At 31.8% G+C, this 24,357-nt stretch overlaps 2 protein-coding genes and 1 non-coding gene across 3 annotated transcripts; 1 reads left to right on the top strand and 2 right to left on the bottom strand.

Moving 5' to 3' along the window:
- Positions 1 to 10,010: 10,010 nt before the first annotated feature.
- LOC116019983 lies at positions 10,011 to 11,124 on the top strand. The gene has a single exon (XM_031260408.1). It carries the CDS (start codon positions 10,090 to 10,092, stop codon positions 10,906 to 10,908), a length of 819 nt encoding a protein of 272 aa, XP_031116268.1. The 5' UTR covers positions 10,011 to 10,089; the 3' UTR covers positions 10,909 to 11,124.
- Positions 11,125 to 15,306: 4,182 nt separating this feature from the next.
- TRNAL-CAG lies at positions 15,307 to 15,387 on the bottom strand. The gene has a single exon. It is a non-coding gene; the product is annotated as a tRNA-Leu (tRNA).
- A 4,316-nt stretch (positions 15,388 to 19,703) lies between these two features.
- Positions 19,704 to 22,010, bottom strand: LOC116017707 (EKC/KEOPS complex subunit bud32). The gene is made up of 7 exons (XM_031258338.1): positions 21,849 to 22,010; positions 21,662 to 21,743; positions 21,325 to 21,438; positions 20,962 to 21,240; positions 20,657 to 20,770; positions 20,242 to 20,314; positions 19,704 to 20,126 (listed from the first exon to the last, which is right to left on the bottom strand). The coding sequence occupies exons 2-7, from the start codon at positions 21,725 to 21,727 to the stop codon at positions 20,089 to 20,091; spliced, it is 684 nt and encodes a 227-aa protein (XP_031114198.1). The 5' UTR covers positions 21,728 to 21,743; positions 21,849 to 22,010; the 3' UTR covers positions 19,704 to 20,088.
- Positions 22,011 to 24,357: the final 2,347 nt, after the last annotated feature.

The raw sequence follows: 24,357 nt of genomic DNA, 5'->3' as shown, positions 1-24,357 counted from the left end.
ACACGATCGACGACGCCAGGTGGAGGCAACACCACTGAGTCTCAGACCATATATGTATAACTTGTGCTGTTGTAGAAGATGGATCGGAAGTATAGTCGTCATAGATGGTGGCCGCTCTTTCCCAGAAGTTCAGTGGAGTCCACCAGCAAGAATTCACACAAAACCAAAACCACTAAAGCATATATATAATATGTAATAATAATTGATTGCTAATTTTATGAAAATATATATGGTAATTAATAAAATCAATGATTTTACTAAAATAACTTTGAGTATGGTTTTACTAAAATAACCTTTATTTTGGGCGGGAAAAATTGACCAGGCACTTCTATTAGTTGGTGAAGATAATATTTTTCATAAATAAATACAAGAAAAAGGTATATTAAATATATTACTAATAAGGAAGTAAATATAAATGAGTGATACTCCGTATTTGTTAAGATATGTAATATTGCTAAGTTAATATCGTATTTAATTCAATTTACACTTGGTAATATTTCTTGTATCGTATTTAACACAGTAGTTGGTTACATTCCTTAGTGATAAATTGTGAACAAGATTATACGATCGAGTCTTAATAGCACATAATTAATTCAGTGTGATGAGTTTTTTGTTCAGACTAGACACTAATTCTATCACCATACACATTAACTATCTTGGTGAACCCTATTTTATGGGCAAACATTCCAACTATATATGTCCTAATAATTATTTCACATTATGTCCGTTTCAATTCCGAAATAATATCTTCTAAATGTTGATAAAATCCCAAATTATGCAACTTAGCAGAAGAGCAGAAGATCTCCAATACCTTAGTAGAAAAATAACACTTCCTTCCATTAAAATGATTACATAATATTTAGGATAAAATTACAAACAAAATCACTAAAATCTTTCACCATCTATGTCATAATAAGATTAATTCATGGGTTATTGTGAATTGGCAAATCTCATCCCACATTAAAAAATGATTCTACTTATTAATCAAATACTATACAAATCATATTTATGCAAATGTTGAAGAATTTTTTTTTCCCTATAGCTTGATCCATTTATTTATTAGAGGGATGCTTTATTTATCTCTTAACTTACTTTCATAATATTCAGCTCCTTATATCGAAATATGACATTACTTAATTAATTGGTTTTTTTTATTTAATTAGTAATTAGATTTCTTATTTTGTTCTTGGTGAGATCGGTCTATTCACAGTACAAGCAATATAATCAATGAATATAAATAGTTTTATTGTTATGCAAAAAGGTAAATTTAGAAAGAAAAATATGTTTCCAAAAAAAATATATTATTTTTCAATATCCCCTAAATTTACCTCCTAATGTTCAACTCTTGACATGGCAATAAATACATAACTTGATACTTCTTTGTCACATTTTACATGTCATATTTACTATTCATTAGTCAAACTAACTCTTTCTTCTTTGATTATTTTCTTTAGTATTTTTATTTATTTTTAAATTTGTTTTTTTTTTTGCACTTAATAGTGCTTTTAATATAGTTTCTAAATATATAAATTTTCTATATTAATACTAAAATTAATAATATTATAAAAAATTGAATTAAAATAATTCCAGTCAAACATCGTTAGCTGAATCAACACATAAAATGGGATTGAGAGAGTACTAAACAAACTACTCACTCCTCTACACATAAACCTTTGTTGTTTCTCAAGCAAAGAAATAGAATAAATCACAAATATAATAAGCAAGCTACTTTTACTTCATTTTGTTTCACAAACCTTACCGCTAAAACCAACTTGTTTTACGATAATAAACATCAAAATTTCATCTAGTTTCGCATTCTCTATCCAATAACCAAGCCCTATTGGAAGGTTGATTTTAGTGGTAAGGTTTGTGTGAGACAAAAGCCAAACAACCACAAACTATGGTAACTAATTGAAGCCATATAGATAAAAGCTAAGTTGCACACATGCGAACAATGAATATAAAATGAAAGCTTAAAGTGAAAGTGTGCAACGCCGACTCTATTGCAAATCTCACCATTTGTTAGAGACAAGCTCCTAAAAGTGTAAGGTAAAAAGAAAGATATCAACAACCACTTCAAACAATAATTAGGCACAAAGATAGACACAACAATCCTCATCCTTTTAATACGATAACTGCTTTACTGGCTTTTTAAGAAAAAGATTTCTCTACAAATAATCATTGAAACCACATAAGATATGAATAACATAATCCCCTTTACACACTTTAAAAACGAACATCACCCTCAATATTGTTCTAAATCAACCACAAACTATGAAAAGGGAAACAATCACAACACACCTAAAAAAAGAAGTTACTACCTACCCACCTTTAATTTCCACACTTTAAAAATGAATAACACCCTCAATGTTTTCTAATTAAAGCCCATAAGCAAATAAAGCATGAAAGCACAAGGAAAAGTAAGGGCAATGCAACAAAAGTAATCTTAAAATATCATCAAATAGGCACATTAAAATTATACACCTACTTTTGTCCTTGTTTATATTCGATGCTTTCAAGTTATTGAGCCCCAATTTTCAGGTAAAATTTTTACATAAAATATCCTACTATATCTAATATACATTTTTTTTTTTTACAATTGGGTCCCCATATTTTCAAGGCCCTGTGAAGTGGCCTTGGTAAGACGTGTCCAAGACCGGCCCTAGCACTTACATGTTGGGCCTAACATTAAATCTCTCAGTTGTTATACAGTAGACCAGGACCATGGTCGTCACTCATCGAATGAAACGTAGAATTAAATTGATATTTTAGGATTGTTATAATGAAACTAATGTTTGTGGAAAATAAAACTAAAAACACATAGCTCATTCAATTTCACTTGTTAGGATCAAATGTTTATAGCTAGTAACGAATGCGCAACTTTATTTCCTTATACCGCCATCACATTTTCGAGATGCTGAATGTTGGACTTGGCATTTTAAACCCTTTACTAGCCTCCGCCCAATAATTCCCCTCGCCCAGCCTGAATGTTGTATGTGGTAAGTGTTTGATCCTAACAAGTGGTATCCAAGTCACAGTTCGAGTCCCAACAATAATGTGTCCAATAATTCCCCTCACCCAGCCTGAATGTTGTATGTGGTAAGTGTTTGATCCTAACAAGTGGTATCCAAGTCACAGTTCGAGTCCCAACAATAATGAGGTCAATATGGCGAATGTGATGACGGTCTAAGGAAATAAAGTTGCCATGTTGATGTGCAATTTATTTTCTTAAAAATTATCTAACTAGCCAATTGCTATAACAAATTGAAACCAATTAGCATAACTTATTTATTATAAAAATAAATAAAGTTGCATATAAATTATCTATCCAGCCAATTACGGTAACAAGTTGAAACTAATTAGCATATAACTTATAAAATTTATTTAAAAAAATGATAGAACAATATTTTGATCTTACAAAAATATAAGTCATATTCCTCTTGAAACCAAAAAAAAATAAAAAAAAAATAAAAATTAAGGATATATAATTATTGAAAATTAGATGCTACTAATTTTTAATCCTTTATTAGTTTTGGCGCAATCGAATGAAAGGTAAATGTTGAATGATTATCTATTTATTATTTAGTGAAAACAATCCATTTAAAAGCAATCAATTAAATAGGTAATTGTGGCCAAACATCTTGTGCTCAGATGATGGTATGTAGTGACTCCCATATAAAAAATGAACATGTTAAGTGTGTGGTGGTGTTGGGTATTTTTCTATTACCAAACGACATCGAAAAGTCATTTTTCAATTTCCAAACGGACCTAAATGTGTAATATTTTATTAATTAGGTATATTTATACATTAATCAGAAAGTTAATTCTAATTTAAAATCGTCATATTTCATAATTAGGAACACAAATAATTTTCCGTTGAGATGCTCTTAAAGATACACAATCAAGGAAAATAATATGTAGATTGTATTCTTTACACCTAATTTTTATTCTCACTCTTAAATTTTGAATGTGAACAATTTTTTAGAAATTCACATAATAAAAATGATCTATCAATATTTTTTTGTTATATCAATGAATAAAAGTAATAAAAGTAAAATCTAAGTATACATAATAGAAATCACAAATTAAACCAAAGAGAATTATTATTATTATTATATAAATTAATATATTTCAAAGAAATTATCAAATAAAGGCATGATATATTCCATCAAACCCAAACCGAGCCCTTTAATTAATTTCTAGCTAACATCATTTTCTTTTTGCTAAATTAATAATTAGAATGACAATAACAATCATGCCCTTTCACCATCACGATCAACATTTCTGGACTTTCAGAACGATCAACGTAACGGCGGCTTAATTAATTAGTGCATGTAGATCGCAAAGAAGGAAACAAGAGAAGCCCCGACCAAAGATCCGATGGCCGGCAAGGCAGCGACGGCATCGCTTGCTGGCGATGGTGCCGAAGCAGCGGCGGGGGTGCTAGCAGCATCAGTAGCCATGGCCACGCTCATGGAGGCGGCGGCGGCAACAAGGGCGGCACATGCGATCTTCTTCATCTCCATTATTCTTCTGATTTAATTTGTGTGAATTGAAGAAGGCTTGATCGGCAACAACCTTAGATCAGAGAAATGATCAATCACCGAAAACCTTCCCTTTCTAATTCTTTCCTCTTTCTAGCTTTCTCTTTGCGTTTATTATTTGCTGCCTTGATGAGGATGAAAGGCGTGGGGATGAGGGTTTATATGGGGAGAGGTTTGGGCATATTCGGAATTTTTTAATTATTTTCAGCAGTATGCATATATGCGTAATTTTAGATGATCATTTTTTTTTTCAGATATTCGTTTGGGGCTGGGAGTGATTTTAGTTCATTCTTACCAATCCCCATAATGTAACACTTGTACAAAATAATTTTTTGGTTGATTTAATTCTAATTTAATGATACTAACCGGTTTCATGAATTTATAAATAAAAGATTAATTTGTTGTTACGTAGTTACTAGTTATTATAATATACGTTGCGTGATTAAACTAATATCCAATATGTAAATTTAAATAAGTAATAATTAATATAATCTTTTAAATAAGAGAGTTAATTAATATAAAATAAATTTAATTAATTTTTTAATATAATTAAAATGAGTATTTTTAACTTTTGATAAAAGTAGTTGTAAGATAAGTACTATTGCAAATACTTATGATCAAAAATAAAAATCTTGTCCCAATGATTTTCATATGAAAATAAATTAAGGGTGTGTTTGGTTGACAGGTTTAGCTATCGGGAATGGGTATCAAAGCCATTGTTATTGTTTGGTTGACAGATTTTTAAAACACTATTATGGATTTTGATTACCCCTTAATTGAAAAACTCATTCCCTAATAAAATAAGGGTTTCATTCCATTATTCCTCCTTAGTCACTTACCTAACTACCAAACATATGCAAAATTTGATAATCATTCTCATTCCACTCTACTACCAAAAATGGAAAATACTTTCACCAAGTCTCATTACTATTACTAAGTATTTGATACCCATTCCGATTCCGATCCCGATTCCATGTGCGAACAAACACACCCTAATAATTCTTTCCCTATAAGATTTATTATATAATGAAATTTTTGCATTTAAATTCTTAAAGTAGAACAATTTTTTTTTACAAAACATAATAGATCAACTTGTACTAAATTGTACATTCTAATTAAAACAATATAATTTTGGAATATGAAATTCAAATTTTTGCAGACAAAAATATTATTTGGTGAATATGAAATTAATTATTACCATATTATTTATGTTTATAATGGAAAAAATGTAAGTAATTTGAGCGAATGATTTTGGGATAACTTTAAAAAAAAATACTAATAAATATGATATGATTAATTAAATTGTCATAATAATATTTGTCTTTACAAAATATTTCTTAAATAGTTTTTAAGATAAATGAAATCATGAAAATACTAGACAAAGTAATCTTTAGCAAAATCAAGGGAGACACAATGACAAAGCATTTTAACTCTAGATAGGAAACGAGCAAATCAAAAAGAACAAATTAAATATTGTTGTCTATTAACAGATATTACATTGTAACAGAGTCAGTAGTATTCAAAAAAGAAAAATTGATTCTTTCGAGATGCTTCTAGGTGAATCCAGTGATAAAATTGAAACTCACTTTACTAATATCTTAGGTAAGCTAATTTTTTTTTACGGAAGCATTGTACTCAGTGAGATTTCAACTTTAAGATATTATGTGCCATATTAAAAAAGTGATTGTCGAAGGTAACAACTATCAAAGGCATCAAAGAGTTCTCCACCACAAACATGGAATCCTTGTTCTAGGATCTCAAGCACGAGTACAGTGGAAACAAGATGAGAAGATGACCATAAGGAAGGCCCTCGCCTACGAAGATTACCATATAAGGAAGGCCCTCATCTACGAAGATCACTCAAAAGAACGTTCACACAGTAGTAATTTTTTCAAAAGTAGTTCATCTTCCGACTTAGAGTAAGAAGCATTAATTTGCTTAATTGGATAATGGAAACAATTGAGGACTCTTTAAGTTCATTGGAATAATCAGAAAAAGATTCTTGTAGAAGCATTGAGTGCAATATCAATAGAACGGAAGAAGTTGACTCAAGGTGTCTGATGGCTAATGATAGTGAAGAAGAGGTAACGTCTACGTCTTCTTCTAAATCTTTAAATAGTGCATCCAAGAGTCACTATGGCACATTTCTTGAAATGTTGAGAAAATTTGAAGAAATTCTTAGATGCTCTTAACTCTTAAGTCTAAAATCATAAACTAAAAAAGTGATAATTCTAAGTTGACTGGGAAATTTAAAAACCTTAATAATCTTACTAAAGAATTAAATAATCTCAAAGTTGAAAAAGGATGAATGAATATCAAGACAAACCAATGAAGAAAAGCTTAAAGAACTTATATGCACATATGTTGGATGGTAGATCTAAATCCATCAAAACCTCATTAGCCATATAAAAGCCTTCAGGGTATAGGATTGGATTTGATAATTCCTCATATTCTCAAACACCACACATAATCGGACTTGTATTCGTTCAAGAGTTCAATCCCCTATCAGTAGATCTAATATTGCATGCTCATAATTCAACACAAGTTGATTATGAAGACAATCAAAATCGAACATGCTTAGATTAAAAAAAAAAATACCAATGCCCCCAAGCAAAAGTCAAGAAAGACATTTTCTAAAAATCAAGGAAGCCAACAGAAAAAGTGGAAGTATGTTGAAAGCAATGAAAATTGAAAAATTGTTCTTCTAGGAAAGGTTAATGGATCCCTAGTAGAATGATCCTTGACTAAAGACCCGAAAGAATCCTTCACTTAGGACTGCTAGTAATTTTCAATCCATAAGATACTACTAACAAAAATGCTCATAGACAACACCATAAAGATAACAGTTTTTGACAAATTAAAAGTGTTGTCTTTTGTTTAAAAGACAACAATTTTGTCCAAAACCGTTGTCTTTGACGTAACATTTTTGTCAAAGACAACAATTTTTACCAAACCGTTGTCTTTAGTGTGTTGTCTTTGTGCATTTTGTGAAAAGAAAACACCACAAAGACAACGGTTTTTTTAAAAACCATTGTCGATGTGAGTTTTTTTTTAAGACAACGGTTTTCTTAACCGTTGTCGTTGGTGTGTTGTCTTTAACTGCTCTTGAATACACAACACTACAAAGACAACGGTTTTTTAAAATTGTTGTCTTCGCTCAGTCTTTATTTTTAAAATGACAACGATTTTATTTAATTGTTGTCATTTATGTGTTGTCTTTAAGCACACTTGAATACACAACACTACAAAGACAACGGTTTTATTAAACCATTGTCGTTGCACGCTCTTTTTTTTTTTTCAAGACAACGGTTTTATTTAACTGTTGTCTTTGGTATGTTGTCTTTAAGCGTACTTGAATACACAACATTACAAAGACAGCGATTTTTAAAAAAATCATTGTCTTTGCTAACTCTTTTTTTTAAGACAACGATTTTATTTAACCGTTGTCGTTTGTATGTTTTCTTTAAGTGCACTTGAATACACAACACTACAAAGACAACAATTTTATTAAGCCGTTGTTGTTGCACGCTCTTTATTTGTTTAAAGAACGGTTTTATTTAACTGTTGTCTTTGGTATGTTGTCTTTAAGCACACTTGAATACATAACACTACAAAGACAACGATTTTTTAAAACCATTGTCTTTGCGCACTCTTTTTTATAAGACAACGATTTTATATTACCGTTGTCGTCTGTGTGTTGTCTTTAAACGCACTTGAATACACAACACTAAAAAGACAACGGTTTTTAAAAACCGTTGTCTTTGCACACTTTTTTTTTTTAAAACAACGGTTTTATTTAACCATTGTTGTTTGTGTGTTGTCTTTAAGCGTACTTAAATACACAACACTACAAAGACAACGGGTTTTTAAAACCCGTTGTCTTTGCACACTTTTTTTTTAAGACAATGATTTTATTTAACTGTTGTCGTTTGTGCGTTGTCTTTAAGCGCACTTGAATAATGAATACACAACACTACAAAGACAACGGTTTTATTAAACCGTTGTCTTTAGTATGTTGTCTTTATGCGAATTTTAATTTACAACACTTCAAAGACAACGGTTTTTTAAACATGTTGTCTTTGTGCTTTATTTTTTAATAAAGACAACAATTTTATTGATATGTGGTCATTAGTGTGTTCTCTAAATACTTAGATGATTATTATATTTTATGTACTTACTTAATTTGAAACAAAAAAATGAAGACTTATTATAAAATAAAAATAAAAATTTCTTTATTTTGCGTAATTATATTAGATATGTTATTCTTTAAAAGAAATAAAAGTCAAAATAATTAAATTTTGACTTTTAAGACTTATTATACACTTTGCAAAAAATCTCCCTTCCCTCAGCTCCCAAGCAAAAAAATCCTCCCTCTCAAATAAAATAATTTTCTATCACACACGGCTGGAAATTGGCATTTTTTCGACCATCTAAAAAATTGATTGGAAAAGGTGATTTTTTTTTTCGACGAAAGGTTACAGTGGTCAGAAAGTGGTCGGAATTTCTGACCACTTTTACTAAGTGGTCGGTATTTCCAACCACTATTTACATGGTGGTCGAAAAAAGTTTCACCAAAATTAATTTTTTAAATTAGCGTGTATTTGCGACCACACCTAGATATGTAGTAGGAAAGAAACTAATATTTCTTAAATTATCTAAGAGTTGGAGTGAAAAGAAAAATTCATTTTTCTTGTATCACATATGGGATATTTTTACTAAGTGTAGATAGAGGAGAATAGCAAGATTGTGTTCAAAATACTAAGTTTAATTTTACTTGCTAGTAGCATAGAGTTGTGAAATCTTAAATAAGTGTTAGTTTTGTGATCAAGGTACTTTATCTGAGAGGTACCTTATGGTATGAATTATATACTTCGTCGTTTCGATTCATGGTCCATAATACTATATGGACCTTGATCCATGATATAAATTGCCATTATAATGATGGTTAGCTCTTTTTTATGGCAAATTATTGTGTGGACCGTGGTTCATATAGCTGTGTGGATCATGGTCCAAAACGATGTCGTTTTGATGTTTAAAAAAATCTTGCTCTGCGCGCGTTTTAAAATAATGAACATTCTAGAGTAAGATAATGTATTTTATGAGTTAAAATTATGTACTCCATGTGTTAGAATAATAAAATTTCTGGAGTAAGATAATGTATTTATAAGTTAAAATAATATATGTTATGTGTTAGAATACTGACATATTTTGGATAAGATAATGTAATTTATGAATTACAATAATGTATTTTATATGTTAGAATAATGTATTTTATAAATTAAAATAATGTTATTTATATGTTTTTGGACCGTGCAGTCCACCCAATAATGATTGCTTCTTTAGTAATTGGACTCAAACTCAATAACAATAAAACTTTTAAAAGCCCAACTATTATGTTCTAAGCTAAGAGGACCCAACCATTTAGATTTTAATCCAATACATAACGCTCCACATTCCCCAAAAAGTAGTCAACACTAAACAACCATTGTGTTGTTGTCTTCTTCTTTGCTTTGCTGCCTTTTGCCATCTTCCGCAGCTCCGCACCATGGCTTCAACCTTCGCCAAGAGACTCACCTCCTCGCTGTTCAGACCTAATGTCTCTCTTTCATCATCTTATCCTCACCTCTGCACCCAGCAAGGTCTCTCAGAAAGCGCAAAGATCTCACCTTTCCTCCTTCAATTCTTCAATTCCACTTCAATCAAGTCCCCCTCTTCACTGAACCAAAACCCCAATTTCTCAGATTCCCTTCTCACTGGATCAACTGCCCACTTTAGGTATCTTCCTAGCTTCAAATACCCATTTAGCCATGGTCAATTTTTGTTAAAGAATTGTGAAAAGGTGAGGTTTTTATCAACAACTTCTGAGCCGCCATCAAATGGCAATGACAAATCATCTCAAAGTGGTTCTGAGATTCAAAACCCTGAGTTCAAGCACCAGGAGATCACTGGGCCCACCGTGGAGCGCGACGTTTCCGCGCTTGCCAATGAGACCCGAGAGGTTCTGGAGAAGATGATGAAGAATGTGTACAGTTTGAGCAAGGCGTTGGCTGTTCTCAGCCTTGTCCAGCTGGGTTTGGGCGCCTGGTTTCTGTATTCCACTAGGGATTCGCCCATGCCTGAGATTTCTTTGCAGAGCTTCTTGGCCTTTGGGCTTCCCATTTCATTGGCTTTCATGCTCAGAAGGTCGCTCAAACCAATGTATTTCTTCAAGAAAATGGAAGACCAAGGGAGGCTCCAGATTCTCACTCTTACTCTTCAGGTTGCCAAGCAATTGAACTTGTTCTTTTGTCGCGTCCAAGGCGTTTCTTATTCGTGTATTGGTGTTGCCGCTCTCGGATTGATCTATGTTGCTTTGTCAAGATAAATTTCGCCAGTTGATCTTTTTGAAATAAATATAACTGCCATTCTTTAGTTTTATTGCACGTTTTCGAGAATGAATGAAGAGAAACAATGGTGGCTTTGAATGGGTTTATATATGTTTATATGAGTGAAACTAAATGGCCATTGTTGATTTTTGAAGCATGTAATTCTTAGTGCTTTAAATTAACTTCAAGAAAAACCATTGATTTCTGGTATTCAAGATTTAAATGTCTCAGGTTTCAATCATGAGGTAGATTAGTAAAAGTTGAAGTGATTATGCATATATATGATGTTGGATGGGATTTGTCTTCCTTGCTAAGTCACAAATATTTCTGTGGGAATTTTCATAATTTTAGTGCTATGTAGTAATCTCTTAACATGCTCTATGAGTAACTATTCCTTTTACTGATGCTTTGGACAAAATAATTTTGATTTATCGGACAAAACGTGCAAAGAGACTGAGAATTGGCAGCATAAATTCTATGAGCCAAATGTTAATCGTGCTCTTATCTGAACCAGTGATTACTTACTGATTCATGGATTAACGATCTGTGAGCTGACTGTTCATGATTTAGCCAAATTGCTTCAAACAAATGGGATATCTTGTACTGATTTTTTTCTTCTTTTTACTGACATGAGAGGTAGCATTTCCTATGATATGATCATTGTTAGCACTCTGTGATTTATGGTGTCTCAGCTAGCATCAAACTTATGGTTTTAAGCCTTCAAGCCATGGACACTGCAGTAAGGTACTATGTGGAAATAGATCTTTCATTTGGTACCATATTTGTATTTTTCTCTGTTCATTTTCTTTTTCTCTTGTATTCTTGTTCACCTTTGGGATTAGGCACATTTTCTGAATTCTGTGTGATTAGTGTAGAATGGAAGTTGTGTCCAACAATTTTGCAATTCACAAAAGGCTTGGTTCTTAGTTAGTAAATATATTTGCCTTGCTTCAGAGAGGATGTTAGCTTGTTGTCTTATAGATAGTCAAGAAAGGTAGAACAGTTAGTCAATCTAAGTGAATATAAATAACATCTTTCTTCTCTTTATCAATGAGATAAACAAGAACAAAGTGATGAATCTAAGAAGAAAAGTGCAAAGATTGCTTTGAGAAAAAAACCGTACGAGAGAGATGAACTACTGAGAGGAATTCTTATTGAACCTCATTCTACACCTCTCAATCAAAAGATTGAATATGAAGATCAAAGCCGAAGTATTCAATCCATGTGCTCTAATTTGAAGCTTTGAAGACAAGTGTATTGATTACAAATAGGCTTCCACCAGCCCTTGCTGATTTCCTCTTCAACATTCTACAAAAGTTTCTCCATAGCTAGAATAAAGATAAGGGGCTATAGAATCCCCTTGACTTAACCCACGTTTAGCATAGAATGGGGCTAACTTCTCACCCTTCCAAAGATTTGAAATTGAACCATAAGAGATGGAAATCATAATAAAATTAACAATTTTTCATAGAAAATCAAAATCACCTAGCATCCACCACTCAAAGAACTCTCAGTTTAAGCTATCGTATGCTTTGTGGAAATCCAACTTCATGACCATCAAGCAATATAATTAACCCCTTTCTTATTTCTCATGTCACGGACCATTTCGTGAGTGAGGATGATGTTGTCAAACGTTTATCTACTTAGAAGGAAACTATTTTAATGTGGACCTATTATCTTCTACATTGGCTCTGTTTGGTAGAGTTTATTTAGGAGCTTATAACTTATTTTAAGCTACTAATAAGCTATAAGCTCTGTTTGGTAATGTTATTAAAATAAGCTAATAGCTCCAAATAAGAGCTTATTTTTTAATGCTACCTTAGGTAGCGTTTCAAAATAAGTTAGTAACTTCCTAACTTTTTTTCCATTTTTAACCTTATTATTTTAAAGAAATGACATCATTAACCCTTTCCAATTAAAACCTTTTTGGCTAAACCTTTTTGACTTTTTTTTCTTCAATACGTTTGGTTGTAATTTCAATTTGACATTTGTGTTTGAACATTGATTTTTTCCATCTTCATACAATTTTTTCCATATTGATACAATTTTCTTACTTTATATTTTATTAAAATATATTAATTTCACTATTTTATATTTTAATATATAAACAAACCTATTTAAATTTAAAAACTATTTAAACTGTATGAAGATGTCCTTTTTAGTCTTTTTACATTTATCAGCTTATTAAAAAGCTAATTTTACCAAACACTTTTAAGCATAACAGATAGCTTAACAGCTCTTTAGATTTCAGCTTCGAACTTAAGCTTTTCAGTTTTCAGCTACTTCTCAGCTTTCAGCTACCTTTTCAGCTAGGTTCGCCAAATATAGCCATTATAGGTGTGTCATCCAACTAACAAAAACTTTAGACATTGAGTAGAGTGATTAGCATAAAATTCCATGCATTTTCTGGTATAATAATAATAATAATAATAATAATAATAATAATAATAATAATAATAATATATCTTCGTTGTCAAATTTTTGTAATTTCAGTATGCATGTTATTACCTAACTATATACTCTGTATCATTTGATAATGATAATGATAATGATAATGATAATAATAATAAGGATTTGGATCTTTCAAGTATAGTGGCACCCCAAGTCCCCAATACGTTTAGTCCAGTTTTGGTTGAAAGGCAGAAAGGACGACTTTGCCCCTAATTTATATAACCTAAACGGCTAAAATTGACAGAAAGACTTATTTATATAACCTAAACGGCTAAAATTGACAGAAAGATCATGGTGCTTAAATATTTAAATTACTAAATTTGAAAGACCACGTGTAGTTAACTTGAAAGGTTAAGAGTCTTAAGACTAAACTAGGTGATGTCACTATATTCGGACGGCCCCGCTGACATTAATTCGTAAAAATTTTATCTTGAAAGTATGTATGGAATGAAAATGATTACTTTTTAAAATTTTGTGTTATAAAACTACTTATTAGGGAAAATTACACTTTTCGTTCCTAAGTTATAGGGTAATTGTAAAATTTGTCCCTAAACATTGGTTGTGTTCACTTTTCGTCCCAAAGCTATCAGTGGTGTTGCACTTTTCATCCTTTTATTAACTTTTCGTACTCACTTTTCATTCCTAAAATATACTAATGTTGCAAATTTGTCCATAACTTTTTGTTAATAAAGAGACAAAAAAAAAATACAACGCCAATGATAACTTAGGGACGAAAAGTGTAATTTTTCGTATTTATTTTTAAGTTGAAAGAGAGGCTGGACATTGCATCTATTCAAGGAACTTTATTTTCTTGTTGTCAGTCTAGGATATCACGTTATGGTTGTGCTCTACTTGTCTTTTGGTTGGCTTAGACCATCTCTAACCTAAAACACCAAATTCTGAACCAAATTTTACATCAAAATGAATATTTTCAACATATTCTTACACTAAATTTTTCATCTTCAACCTATTTACACCAAATTTTATTTCTACACAAAAATAATTTATATTCTCATAAATTAAAAGTTTATATTTATACTTTTATTATTTTAATATAACATATAGTTGTAATTTAATAAATTAAACTTCAATTATGTTTTATGTAATTTTATTTTTAATAAAATTATACTAAATATTAGTCTTGTTTTAATCGTTTTGATGAGATCTTTCGAATGATATATTTTTTTTAATAATATACAATTTATGGTTTCAAAAAAAATAATATACAATTTATGTTTAAATATTTTACAAAATATACAAATACATTAAAACTAAACCAATGACATAAAAAGAATTACAAATAAAAGCTGGGGTAAAATGGGGAAAAACAAGCACACCAAATTTTGGTGCGAATGAACAGTGCAACGCCAAATATGGCGCTGCACTGTTTATAGTGCGGTGAATATATGGTGTTATGCTATGTTCATTAGAGTTGCAAAATGCGATATATCTTTCAAAATGGTGCTTTGTCGTGTTCATTGGAGATGGCCTTATGGACGTTCTTGTAATTAGAGATAGATGCTAAATGTAATGCTTTACATGAATGATAGTGCTTTGTAAGTCTGGGTTAAAAGATAATTTTGTTTATAAATAAACAAAAGTGAAGAAGCCAAAAACCTTGTAGTCAAGCAGCATAGCTCTGACCCTCTCACTTGAGAGGTTATAGGTTCGATCCCCAGTGGAGATGTGAGAGGTTATAAGTTCGATCTCCAGCGGGGACGTTGGCTCTTTGTGCGCTTGTGAGAGTATGTTTATAGGTTCGATCCCCAGTATCTGTTCAAAATGCTCAAGAACCGTACTCAAAGTAGAAGGAAGAAAAGTTCGAGGTAAGAAACTGAGAAAAATGCAGAAACTGTTCATGGGGCAATGCAAAAACACTATTTAAGCCAATTTTGATTGTACTTGCGTGTATATAAGCATTCAACATAGGAAGATTTTTAAAAAAATGTCAAGAATGGGATTCGAACCCATGCCCTTTCGGACCAGTACCTGAAACTGGCGCCTTAGACCAACTCGGCCATCTTGACTGACCTGTTATTTATTTGGTATTAATTACATATATCTATATTCTTCAAAGATGTCTACACGATTTTATTGTTTGTACCTACTAGTATATTTCGCTCATGTCAGTTAGATTATAACATATATTTATGAATTGCATAAATTATGAAATTTATATAATGTGCAATAATTTTAAAGAAAGTATTAAAATATTATATGCAATACGGAGTATTTATTATCTACAACCTCAAATTGTAGCAATCTATTTTTTTTTTAAATGTTTCAATAATTGAAGGATGTGTTTTATTTATATTAAATAAAAAAATTAAGTTAATAGTTGGACTACACATTTATATTTTTATGGATTATACTTAACATGCGCCCTTACATGTAATGCATGCATGAGTTTCTTTTTTCACAACAAGTTGACACTCATGAAATCACTTCATAACCTTTCATGTCATAGCAATTATCTTACCTTTTAGACTTTTGAATTTTAAAATCACAAACTCTACAAAATGTCACATTGAACTTAATTACTAACAATCTTCTCAACTCTTGGATAGCTTAAGCAAGTTAAAAACTAGATTATTAAGAATCTAGTACTTGAAATAATATAGATATGAATTTGGTTACATAGTATAGTTAAGTAGATTTTTTAAAGGAATTTTTAATATAGGCATAAATATAAATAACAAAGAGTTCAGATATTCCTTCTTGACTTAGCTTCTCATTAAGTTACTTAGATTGAATGCTTCACATATACAACTTAAAATATCTAAGCACTAATCATATAAAGAAAGAGAGAATTGGGGCTCCTTGTGCGCAGTGAGCAAAGGCAAAGCCTATGTATTCAGTTGAGTTACCATGATTTACATCCTTCCAGAAGTTTTGTCGGGCCGGGGGTGTGGAGCCCTTGGGGTTGGGAATTCAACCTTTTGGGAGAAGAAGAGAAGAAAGAGGAAATAAGATGTTTCATACCATTTTGCCATGTGCTATTTATAGCAAAAAGGGGAGATATAAATTCTTAAAATATTCTTGAGTTCCTCTTCCTTAAGTACTTAAGCTAGGAATTTTCAAAAAAAAAAAAAATACTTAGCTAGTAAGAAAATAATTTTATATTATAAGTTGCACAAAAAAGTTGTTCAAGTTATTGCCTTGTTGAGAGAGAATTTTAGCAAGATAAACTATCTTCACAAGAGTTGATTTTGGGTACCTTACGCTTGCTTCCTTAAAATGTTTTTTCTTTTTACCTTCAAAATGTCTTCAAGATTTGGTGCAAGCAAGGAAAAATTTCTACTAATATTGAAATTCAACTATCATAACTTTGTTTCATGTAGGAAATCATACAACATTAAATGTTTTGTCTTCCAAGAGTAAGTTATGTTTGAGGTGTTTACTAGAGTTAGTTGGTTGATGACAATCAAAGAGGTGACTAAGCAACTAGACAGTTAAAAAGTTGCACAAACAAGCATGTGAATCATCTTCAAGTAGATGAAGCAAGTAGGTCACTCAACAAGTTAGTTGTTTGTCCCAAGCAAGTAAAAGTCTAAAAAGAGTGGAGGATGGCTGAATAGACTTCTTAAAAACTTAAAGATGTTTTGAGAAAATGAAAATTTTCACACAACAGAAGTCTTGAACTTGTCAAGTTTATATTTATAGTTTTTTTTTTAATATTGAATGTAAGTGTGACATTTGTGAAAATAGTTGGGGGAGGGGGGTGGGGGATGAATAGACTTCTTAAAACTAAAAAAAATAAAAATTAGAGAATGAAATTTTTCGCACAACGGAAGTCTTGAACTTGCCAAGTTTAGATTTTTAGTTTTGTTTAAATATTGTGAATTGTTAGTCAAATATAGCAAATAAAGATGGAGAGATTTTGTACTAGTTCGAAAGGAATTTCTATTCACTCTTCTCTTTATAACCCAAAGAGAAATTACACTATGTATTGATACAAATATAAGTGAATGAAGCGTTTCGCACACAGTGCTACTTGTTTCCACAAATGATAGTCCTTTGAGTAAGTCATGAGCTCCTCGTCAACTTAATCTTCATTGTCTGGTCAATCTACGCCAAGGGTCAACCACCAAGTTGTCTGACTTAAATAATCTTCAAACACCTTTCAAGGAAAGAGATTGTTGTGTTTAGAGTTAGACTTCAGAATCTAGATGATTCTTTGTTTAGAATGCTAAATATTACTTAAAAAATTTTCTCTCGCATAATTTCAAGAATTCATAAATTAGTTTCTTGTTCTAAGTTTGGGTCATCCTTTTATAGGTTAAGAGGTTCATCACCAAAACTCATATAAGTGGTTCAAAAGTTGCCAAATCCTTAGACCATAGGTATAAGTCATTTCCTTGTCCATATAAGGAAAATTTGAACTCAAAAAGTCATGTGTAATCACCTATTTGCCCCCAATGTAAGGCTGTAGGTGTCAAACTTTTATACCATTTCATTCTCAAATACTTCCTTATATGAACTCTTTTCTAGATTTATATATTCTTTTCATAGTCAAACAATAATCGTTAGTCTCTTGACGAATGTTGAGTGAAGATAATCACATGACAGTTTATGCTATCAAGCTTTTTCTTTTTCTGATTTACTTGTTCAAAATTTGATTTACTTCTTCTTTTCAATATTCTTCCCCCGAAAATGCTTCCTTCCAATACACCTTCTAACTATACTTTGATAAATGTTCTTTCAGGAGAGCGAAACAAGTTTACGATTTACAATAAGAAAATCTTTAAAGTTTTCTATCTCTAATACATATAATTTGCATCATCAAAATTTATATACAATTACTCCTAACATTAGTAGGTGAACTACACAGATGAATCACACTTCTTAAACTAGTAGCTCTCTTCAAAAAGATAAATTTAAAAATCAATTGAAAATTGATTTTCCAAATAAAAAGGTGATGAATTCCAATTAGCTTGGATAAAAGTGTTAAAGGCTTCTTGAATCCGTTTAAACTTAGATCTCATTATCAAACCACTTGAAACTTACGAACAATCATTAACTTGCTCATACTGATAACCATTGATATAATGCAGATTATACTTAGATCTCATTACCAAGCCACTTGAAACTTACAAACAATCTTTAGCTTGCTAATACTGATTACCATTGATATAACCTCTGCATTACGTGTCCTTTTCGCATGGTCTAAATCTACTACGAAATTGAAAAATATATTTCATTTCAACTAAAAACTTAAAATTAATAAATTAATAGTTAGACTGTAAATTTATATTTTATATAATATATTATACTAAAAATTTCAGCAAAATTGACATTTTGAATAGTCATTTAATTGTACAAATATTTATGGGATCCACTTCAAATTTGAATCAAGTAAAAATGTGTTCGAGCTCTCCTAAGTGGGACAAAAAAAATTGATATATTATACATTTAAAATAGATAAATATATAAGAAATTGATTTACAAATTGTACTTATTTAAGTTTAAAAGACTTGGAAAATGACTTCCTAAAGTAATCAGCCTTCCCATCTCCATTTTTATTTATGAGAAAGCAGCCTTCCCATCTCCATATGGGAAGGCTGATTATAATATGTTAACTGCTTCAAAAATGGCTTCCCAAAGTAATCAACCTTCCCATCTGAATGAGAAGTCAATTTATTTATAGATACATAATATCTTAACTACATGCATATAATTTGAATGTCGTTTTGAACGAAGGTCTACAATACTTGTGGACCATGGTCCATGGTGTAACAACTCACTTTGCATGGCAAAGTATACCATGGACCAATGTCCACCTTGCATTATGAACCCTAGTCCAAAATGAAATTCAACTTATTCGCCTACAATCAATAGATTATGTACCTATAAATAAATTAAAAGTACATAATATGTTAACTTGAGTTGGCAAGTGTTTGTTACTTATAAGAAAAAATGTAATACTTTTGAAGAAAAATATACTCTGTAATACTTTACATTTTGATTTAAAAGTATTATATTTTTCCTCATAAGTATTACACTTTTTCATACAAGTAATAAACACTTTATTTCTAAGTCCTAACTAGTATTACATTTTTCAATAAGTATTACATTTTCATATTGAGCCCCACCCGTCTCACACAAGTTTTTGCCTATTTGAAATGTCCCAAATTGAAACTTAATTTCACAAGACATTTCGTGACACCCAACTGCTTTCAACAATAATTTTTTTTAATTTAAAAAAAAACAAAAAAAAAAAAAACAAAAAACAAAAAACAATAACTAATTTGGCCCAACATTATGAAATAGACAAGCTCCAGTAAACTATAGGCCAAACAAATATGGGTGTTAAAATGATGATGAGTGATGTGTAACAAGTATATTATGGTAATCCAAGTCTTCATTACCTTGAGATGGTAAAGTTGTAAAGCACACCATTTCAATTGTCACAACAATCACAATGAATCTATCACTAGTCAATTAGCTAACCAAAAAGTATTTAAGGATCGTGGATTTATAAGGCAAGTGACCTATAATTAAACAATTCTATGCATAATGTCAATTTCATGACTCATGAAGCTTGGCATTTAGTCCTATCTGGACACCCTCTAGGAATACTAATAGAGAAATATAAACACATACATATTGGGTATACAATCTCTGCTAAAAGTATTATGCATTGAGACAAGGAGTATCACAAGTGTATGACAAAGCATACCAAACAAGCTGAAACCTAACTGGGATGCAAAGCAGAATACAGTGGAAGCTCAGCCAACCATGGTGCGCTTTCTACCTCTTTGGCGTACTGAAATTAGAAAACCAGAAAAGTAAGAAAAAGCTATTAGAATTGGAGAAGCTTTTAATACTTCCTCTGATGGAATGTTGAACAGAAAAGCATGAATGATACGAAGGGTTCAAACCTTGGGCTAGCTTGTTCAAGGTTGATGACCACTGTTTCGAGGACTTCTTGTATGCAGCAAGTATACGGTCCATCTACTCAAATTGTACAAAAAGAAATATTTCATTTTTATATGGGTCATCACCTCAGGCTTTGTGAGATTACAATTGAAAAAATCTTATTAACATCACTCTTCCTAAAGTGATGAGATTCACATTAATGTTGCGTCTTAAAACAGTCAACACTTAACTTCATCCCATTTGGGTTGATAAAGATAGTAGACAAGGCCAACATAACCTTCAACAAGTTCAGTTTTTCAATTTAATAATTACAAAACAAATGTACAAATTTTGGTGCTTTTTGTTCATCCTCAAGCTCATCAATCATGCATATATTACTCAAAATACAAAAACTATATATTAGATGTCCCAACTTACCACATTTCCGCATGAAGAGTGCATAGATAGTAGTGCACGTTCTAGTACATACAAATCAACTGCTTTATCTTCTGGAAGTGTTGAAGTAAAGCTTAAGCCAAAGTCAATGAGTACCTGGAGAAGAAAAGCTGTAGATTGTTAACAATCCTTGAGTGACAGTAAAGTTAACTTCATCTCACCATCTTAAGGTAAAAAATACCAAAATAATGATCATGAGACTAGACAAAATGCCACTGGAGCATAGTAGGAATACATAAACACATGCTTAGACATATAAGAGAATAAACTGCAACAGAAAAACATACCAGCTGATTGGTAGCACTTCGCATTAACATGTTTGATGTTGTCAAATCACCATGGACAAGGCCACCATCATGTATTTTGCCAATTGCATTACCAATCTGAAATGCAATGTCAGCAATCCTTTCTTCATCTATGCCCGAAGAACCAAAACCAAGGAGAATATCTTTCACAAGGGGTCCTTCTACATACTCAAAAGTCAGAGAATGCAATATGGGATCAACAGCATAAAGCACTGGGGTAGCAACACCTAATCGTCTAGCTTTCGTCATGCATCTAGCCTCCTGTTACAAAATTTCAAATTGGTTAGGGAGACAAGTTTGCTTCAAGCAATTAGATAAGGAAATAGAACCATTAGAGAGACCAACCGCATTCAAGCGCTTAAGAGTAAGCTTCGAGTCCAATGTTGGATGTCTGTACTTCTTTGAAAACCGTTCCTTAACAATTGATCTCCTGCCTACAAATGTGGACTCAAAGACTCTCTGAAAGCAAAAGAATTGGCTGTCAAAACAAACTCTGCCATAACTGAGCTAATCAGCTACAGCAAACAGAGAAGCAAATTAAGTTTTCTCCACTTCCCATCATTTATCATTTTGCATAAACAGTGCGCCATTCAAAATCTTTAAGAGAGAACCCCGCACAAATACAACAAATCTGCTTATAGTAGAGGTAAACGGCACAGAAATGAATAATTTTCAAACTTACAGCCTCGGCTCCTTGTTTAATCAACACCAGGTTGCCTTCTTTTCCGTTTGCCTCATTCTCCATCATAAACACTCTAAACTGACTGCATTTATATGAAAAAGTTTCACAACCAAAAACCATAAGTACAAACTAATCATGCATATATACAAACGCGGACAAAAATAAGAGCATAAGAAAATATACATACGGAAACTAGGGGAGAGCAAACGGTCCCGAAAATCCGATTGGTGGAATGGAGAAGCAGAGGCGCAGAAGCCAGAAGCAGAGGCGCAGAAGCCAGAAGCAGAGGAAATGAATGGATTAGGGGTTAGGGGATTTAGGGAATTAGGGCTATGCTGTTTCAGTATTTTCTATTTTCTATTTTGTATTTAACTTGGGCTATTGGATATTTCATATTTGGATGGGCATGGCCTATTGGGTATTGGCAGAATGAAAACGCTATATTGGTCCATTATATATATATATATATATATTACCTAATATATGCATACCGAGCGAAACCAAAAGTCAATAAGAGCATCTCCAATGTGGAGATTAAAAGGAAAAAAAGGGAGAAACACAATTGGAAGGGATAGAAGATTATTCTCCGAATAAAAGAGAGAGAAAGACGCAGGCAAGCGTGGCGCATGGCGACGCGTCCCCCACCAATCCCACCATGCTGCTTCAATTTTAAAAAAAATTTTTTTTTTGTTTAACAGCTCATTCCTTCTTTTTTTTTTTTTTTTTGTTATTTTACTTGTTATTCTATTTTAAATTTTTTATATTTTAAATTTTTTTAATTTATTAATTGCTGGTATATATGATATTTAAAATTGTGTATACGATTCTGAATGTCAATTTGTTTCGTAGACAATTTTGAAGGCGAATATTAATTTATAAAATTATATTTTGATTAGTTTATAAAATTACATTTTATAATTCAACAATTATTATTTTATTTAAATTTGTTTTTATTTTTTTAGTACAAATTTGTTTTTATTTAAAATCGAAATTATAATTATAAAGTTAAAATTATTAATTATAGAAAAGTGAATAAAATAATAGATGATATGTGGAGTGTTGAGGATAGGACCCACAAAAAAAGTGAGATAAGGGGAGAAAGGTCGGAGAGAAAATAGAAAAGGAGATTACAAGGTGATGTGGAGGAGTTGGACCTACAAATTAGAGAGAAAAAGGGATAACCATTTAGATGTCATAACCGTAAAATAATCAAAATACCGAAAATATTTTAACATTAATAATTAAGAATTGACTTTTTCGGTCGATTCGATTATCGAATAATTAATAGATATTTTGCTCACCTGCAATGGCGAAGAGATAAAAAGAAAGTTTTTACCTTTGCAAATGATTTTTAAATCAAATAGATTCGGGAAGTAAGCACGATACACATACTGATCTACATGCATCGAGTGGCTGAACTTTTTTTTTTTAAGTTGGGTTTTAGAATTTAGCCCTTATGTTTTGAATTATTTGCCAATGTGGCCCATAATCCCATATGCGTTTATTTTAGAGTAAATACCCAAAATGGTCCCTCGACTATAGCTAAATTCACAAATTGGTCCTCGACTTATGATTTTAACCAATAACATCCTTGACTTTCCAATTTTTACCCAATTTCATCCTCCGTTAGTCTCACCGTTTGTTGACCGTGAATTCGAAGGATAGAGTGGTAATTTCACGTGCTCCCTAAATTCACGTTACCCCACGTAACATGAGAGCTTCAATCTCAAAGGATATGAAGCCATTTGCTATCAAGTACAACAAGACCAAGGATCCACAAGCCTACTTAGCTGTGTACAAAGCGAACATGTTGACAGTCAAAGCCAATGATGCTATTATGTGTCAAATGTACCTTGTGACATTAAAATGACCCACTTCAAATTGGTTGATCGGGTTACAGAGCACGTTCATCGATAATTTCACAAACCTGGTAAGGTGTTTCCTCTAGCACTTTGCAAGTAATAAATTGAGGAAAAACACTTCTAACACATGTTTACCATCAAAATGTAATCATCTTAATCGCTTAAGGGTTTTGTTAAATGATGGAGCACAAATATTTATCAACTTGCCTCATATATAGTAACCATAGCGCGCACAAGCATGCTTGTATACATGGAGGAAATTATACAAACAAAGAGGAATGATGATAACAAAGCAACCGAAAGGGAAAACCCCAAGGAGAGGCTATAAGTGGGTGATTAAAGGTACCTAAGACAGTGGTGCATTATTTTTCTCGATGGGAGCATCATCAGGTCATAGAGATCTCTCACCCCAAAGGTCAAGACTTCAAACCTTAGAAGCTTCAAGCTCATAGCCATGATTGGGTGAGAACAATCCTTAGCAACAAAGCCTAGAGTGAGAGCTCAAAAGAAAGTAGAACTGCACATAACACACAATGAGAAGCCTACAAGGTGAAGAGAGAAAGACTTGGGGAGTTAGGAGGGGTATAGACAACTAATTATGGTAGAGCGACAGTCTGAAAGCGAAATTAGCCTCATTAAGAAAGAACAATTGGGAAGTAGATACATTAAGCGAGGAGCACGTTTAACTCACACGAGCCTCATTGCTAAACTCAACCACTCAAAAGGTGGGTGACTAAGCAAAGATCTAGGTCTTCCACTACAACCAAGCGGCTTGATTGTAGGGAGTATGACTTAGTTGTAGTGAGGAAACATGAACCCCCCCCCCCCCCCCCC

Source organism: Ipomoea triloba, chromosome 1 (assembly GCF_003576645.1).
Source record: "Ipomoea triloba cultivar NCNSP0323 chromosome 1, ASM357664v1".
Lineage (NCBI taxonomy): Eukaryota > Viridiplantae > Streptophyta > Magnoliopsida > Solanales > Convolvulaceae > Ipomoea > Ipomoea triloba.
Note: the sequence above shows the minus strand (reverse complement) of the source record. Positions and strands in the feature narration are given on the sequence as shown.

Coding starts and splice junctions, on each gene's coding strand:
- LOC116019983 (XM_031260408.1), top strand. CDS start 10,090: ATGGCTTCAACCTTCGCCAAGAGACTCACCTCCTCGCTGTTCAGACCT.
- LOC116017707 (XM_031258338.1), bottom strand. CDS start 21,727: ATGATGGAGAATGAGGCAAACGGAAAAGAAGGCAACCTGGTGTTGATT. Junction 20,771..20,961: donor GAAGTGCTACCAATCAGCTG/GTATGTTTTTCT, acceptor TTTCTTCTCCAG/GTACTCATTGACTTTGGCTT. Junction 20,315..20,656: donor ACTCTTCATGCGGAAATGTG/GTAAGTTGGGAC, acceptor CAATTTGAGTAG/ATGGACCGTATACTTGCTGC.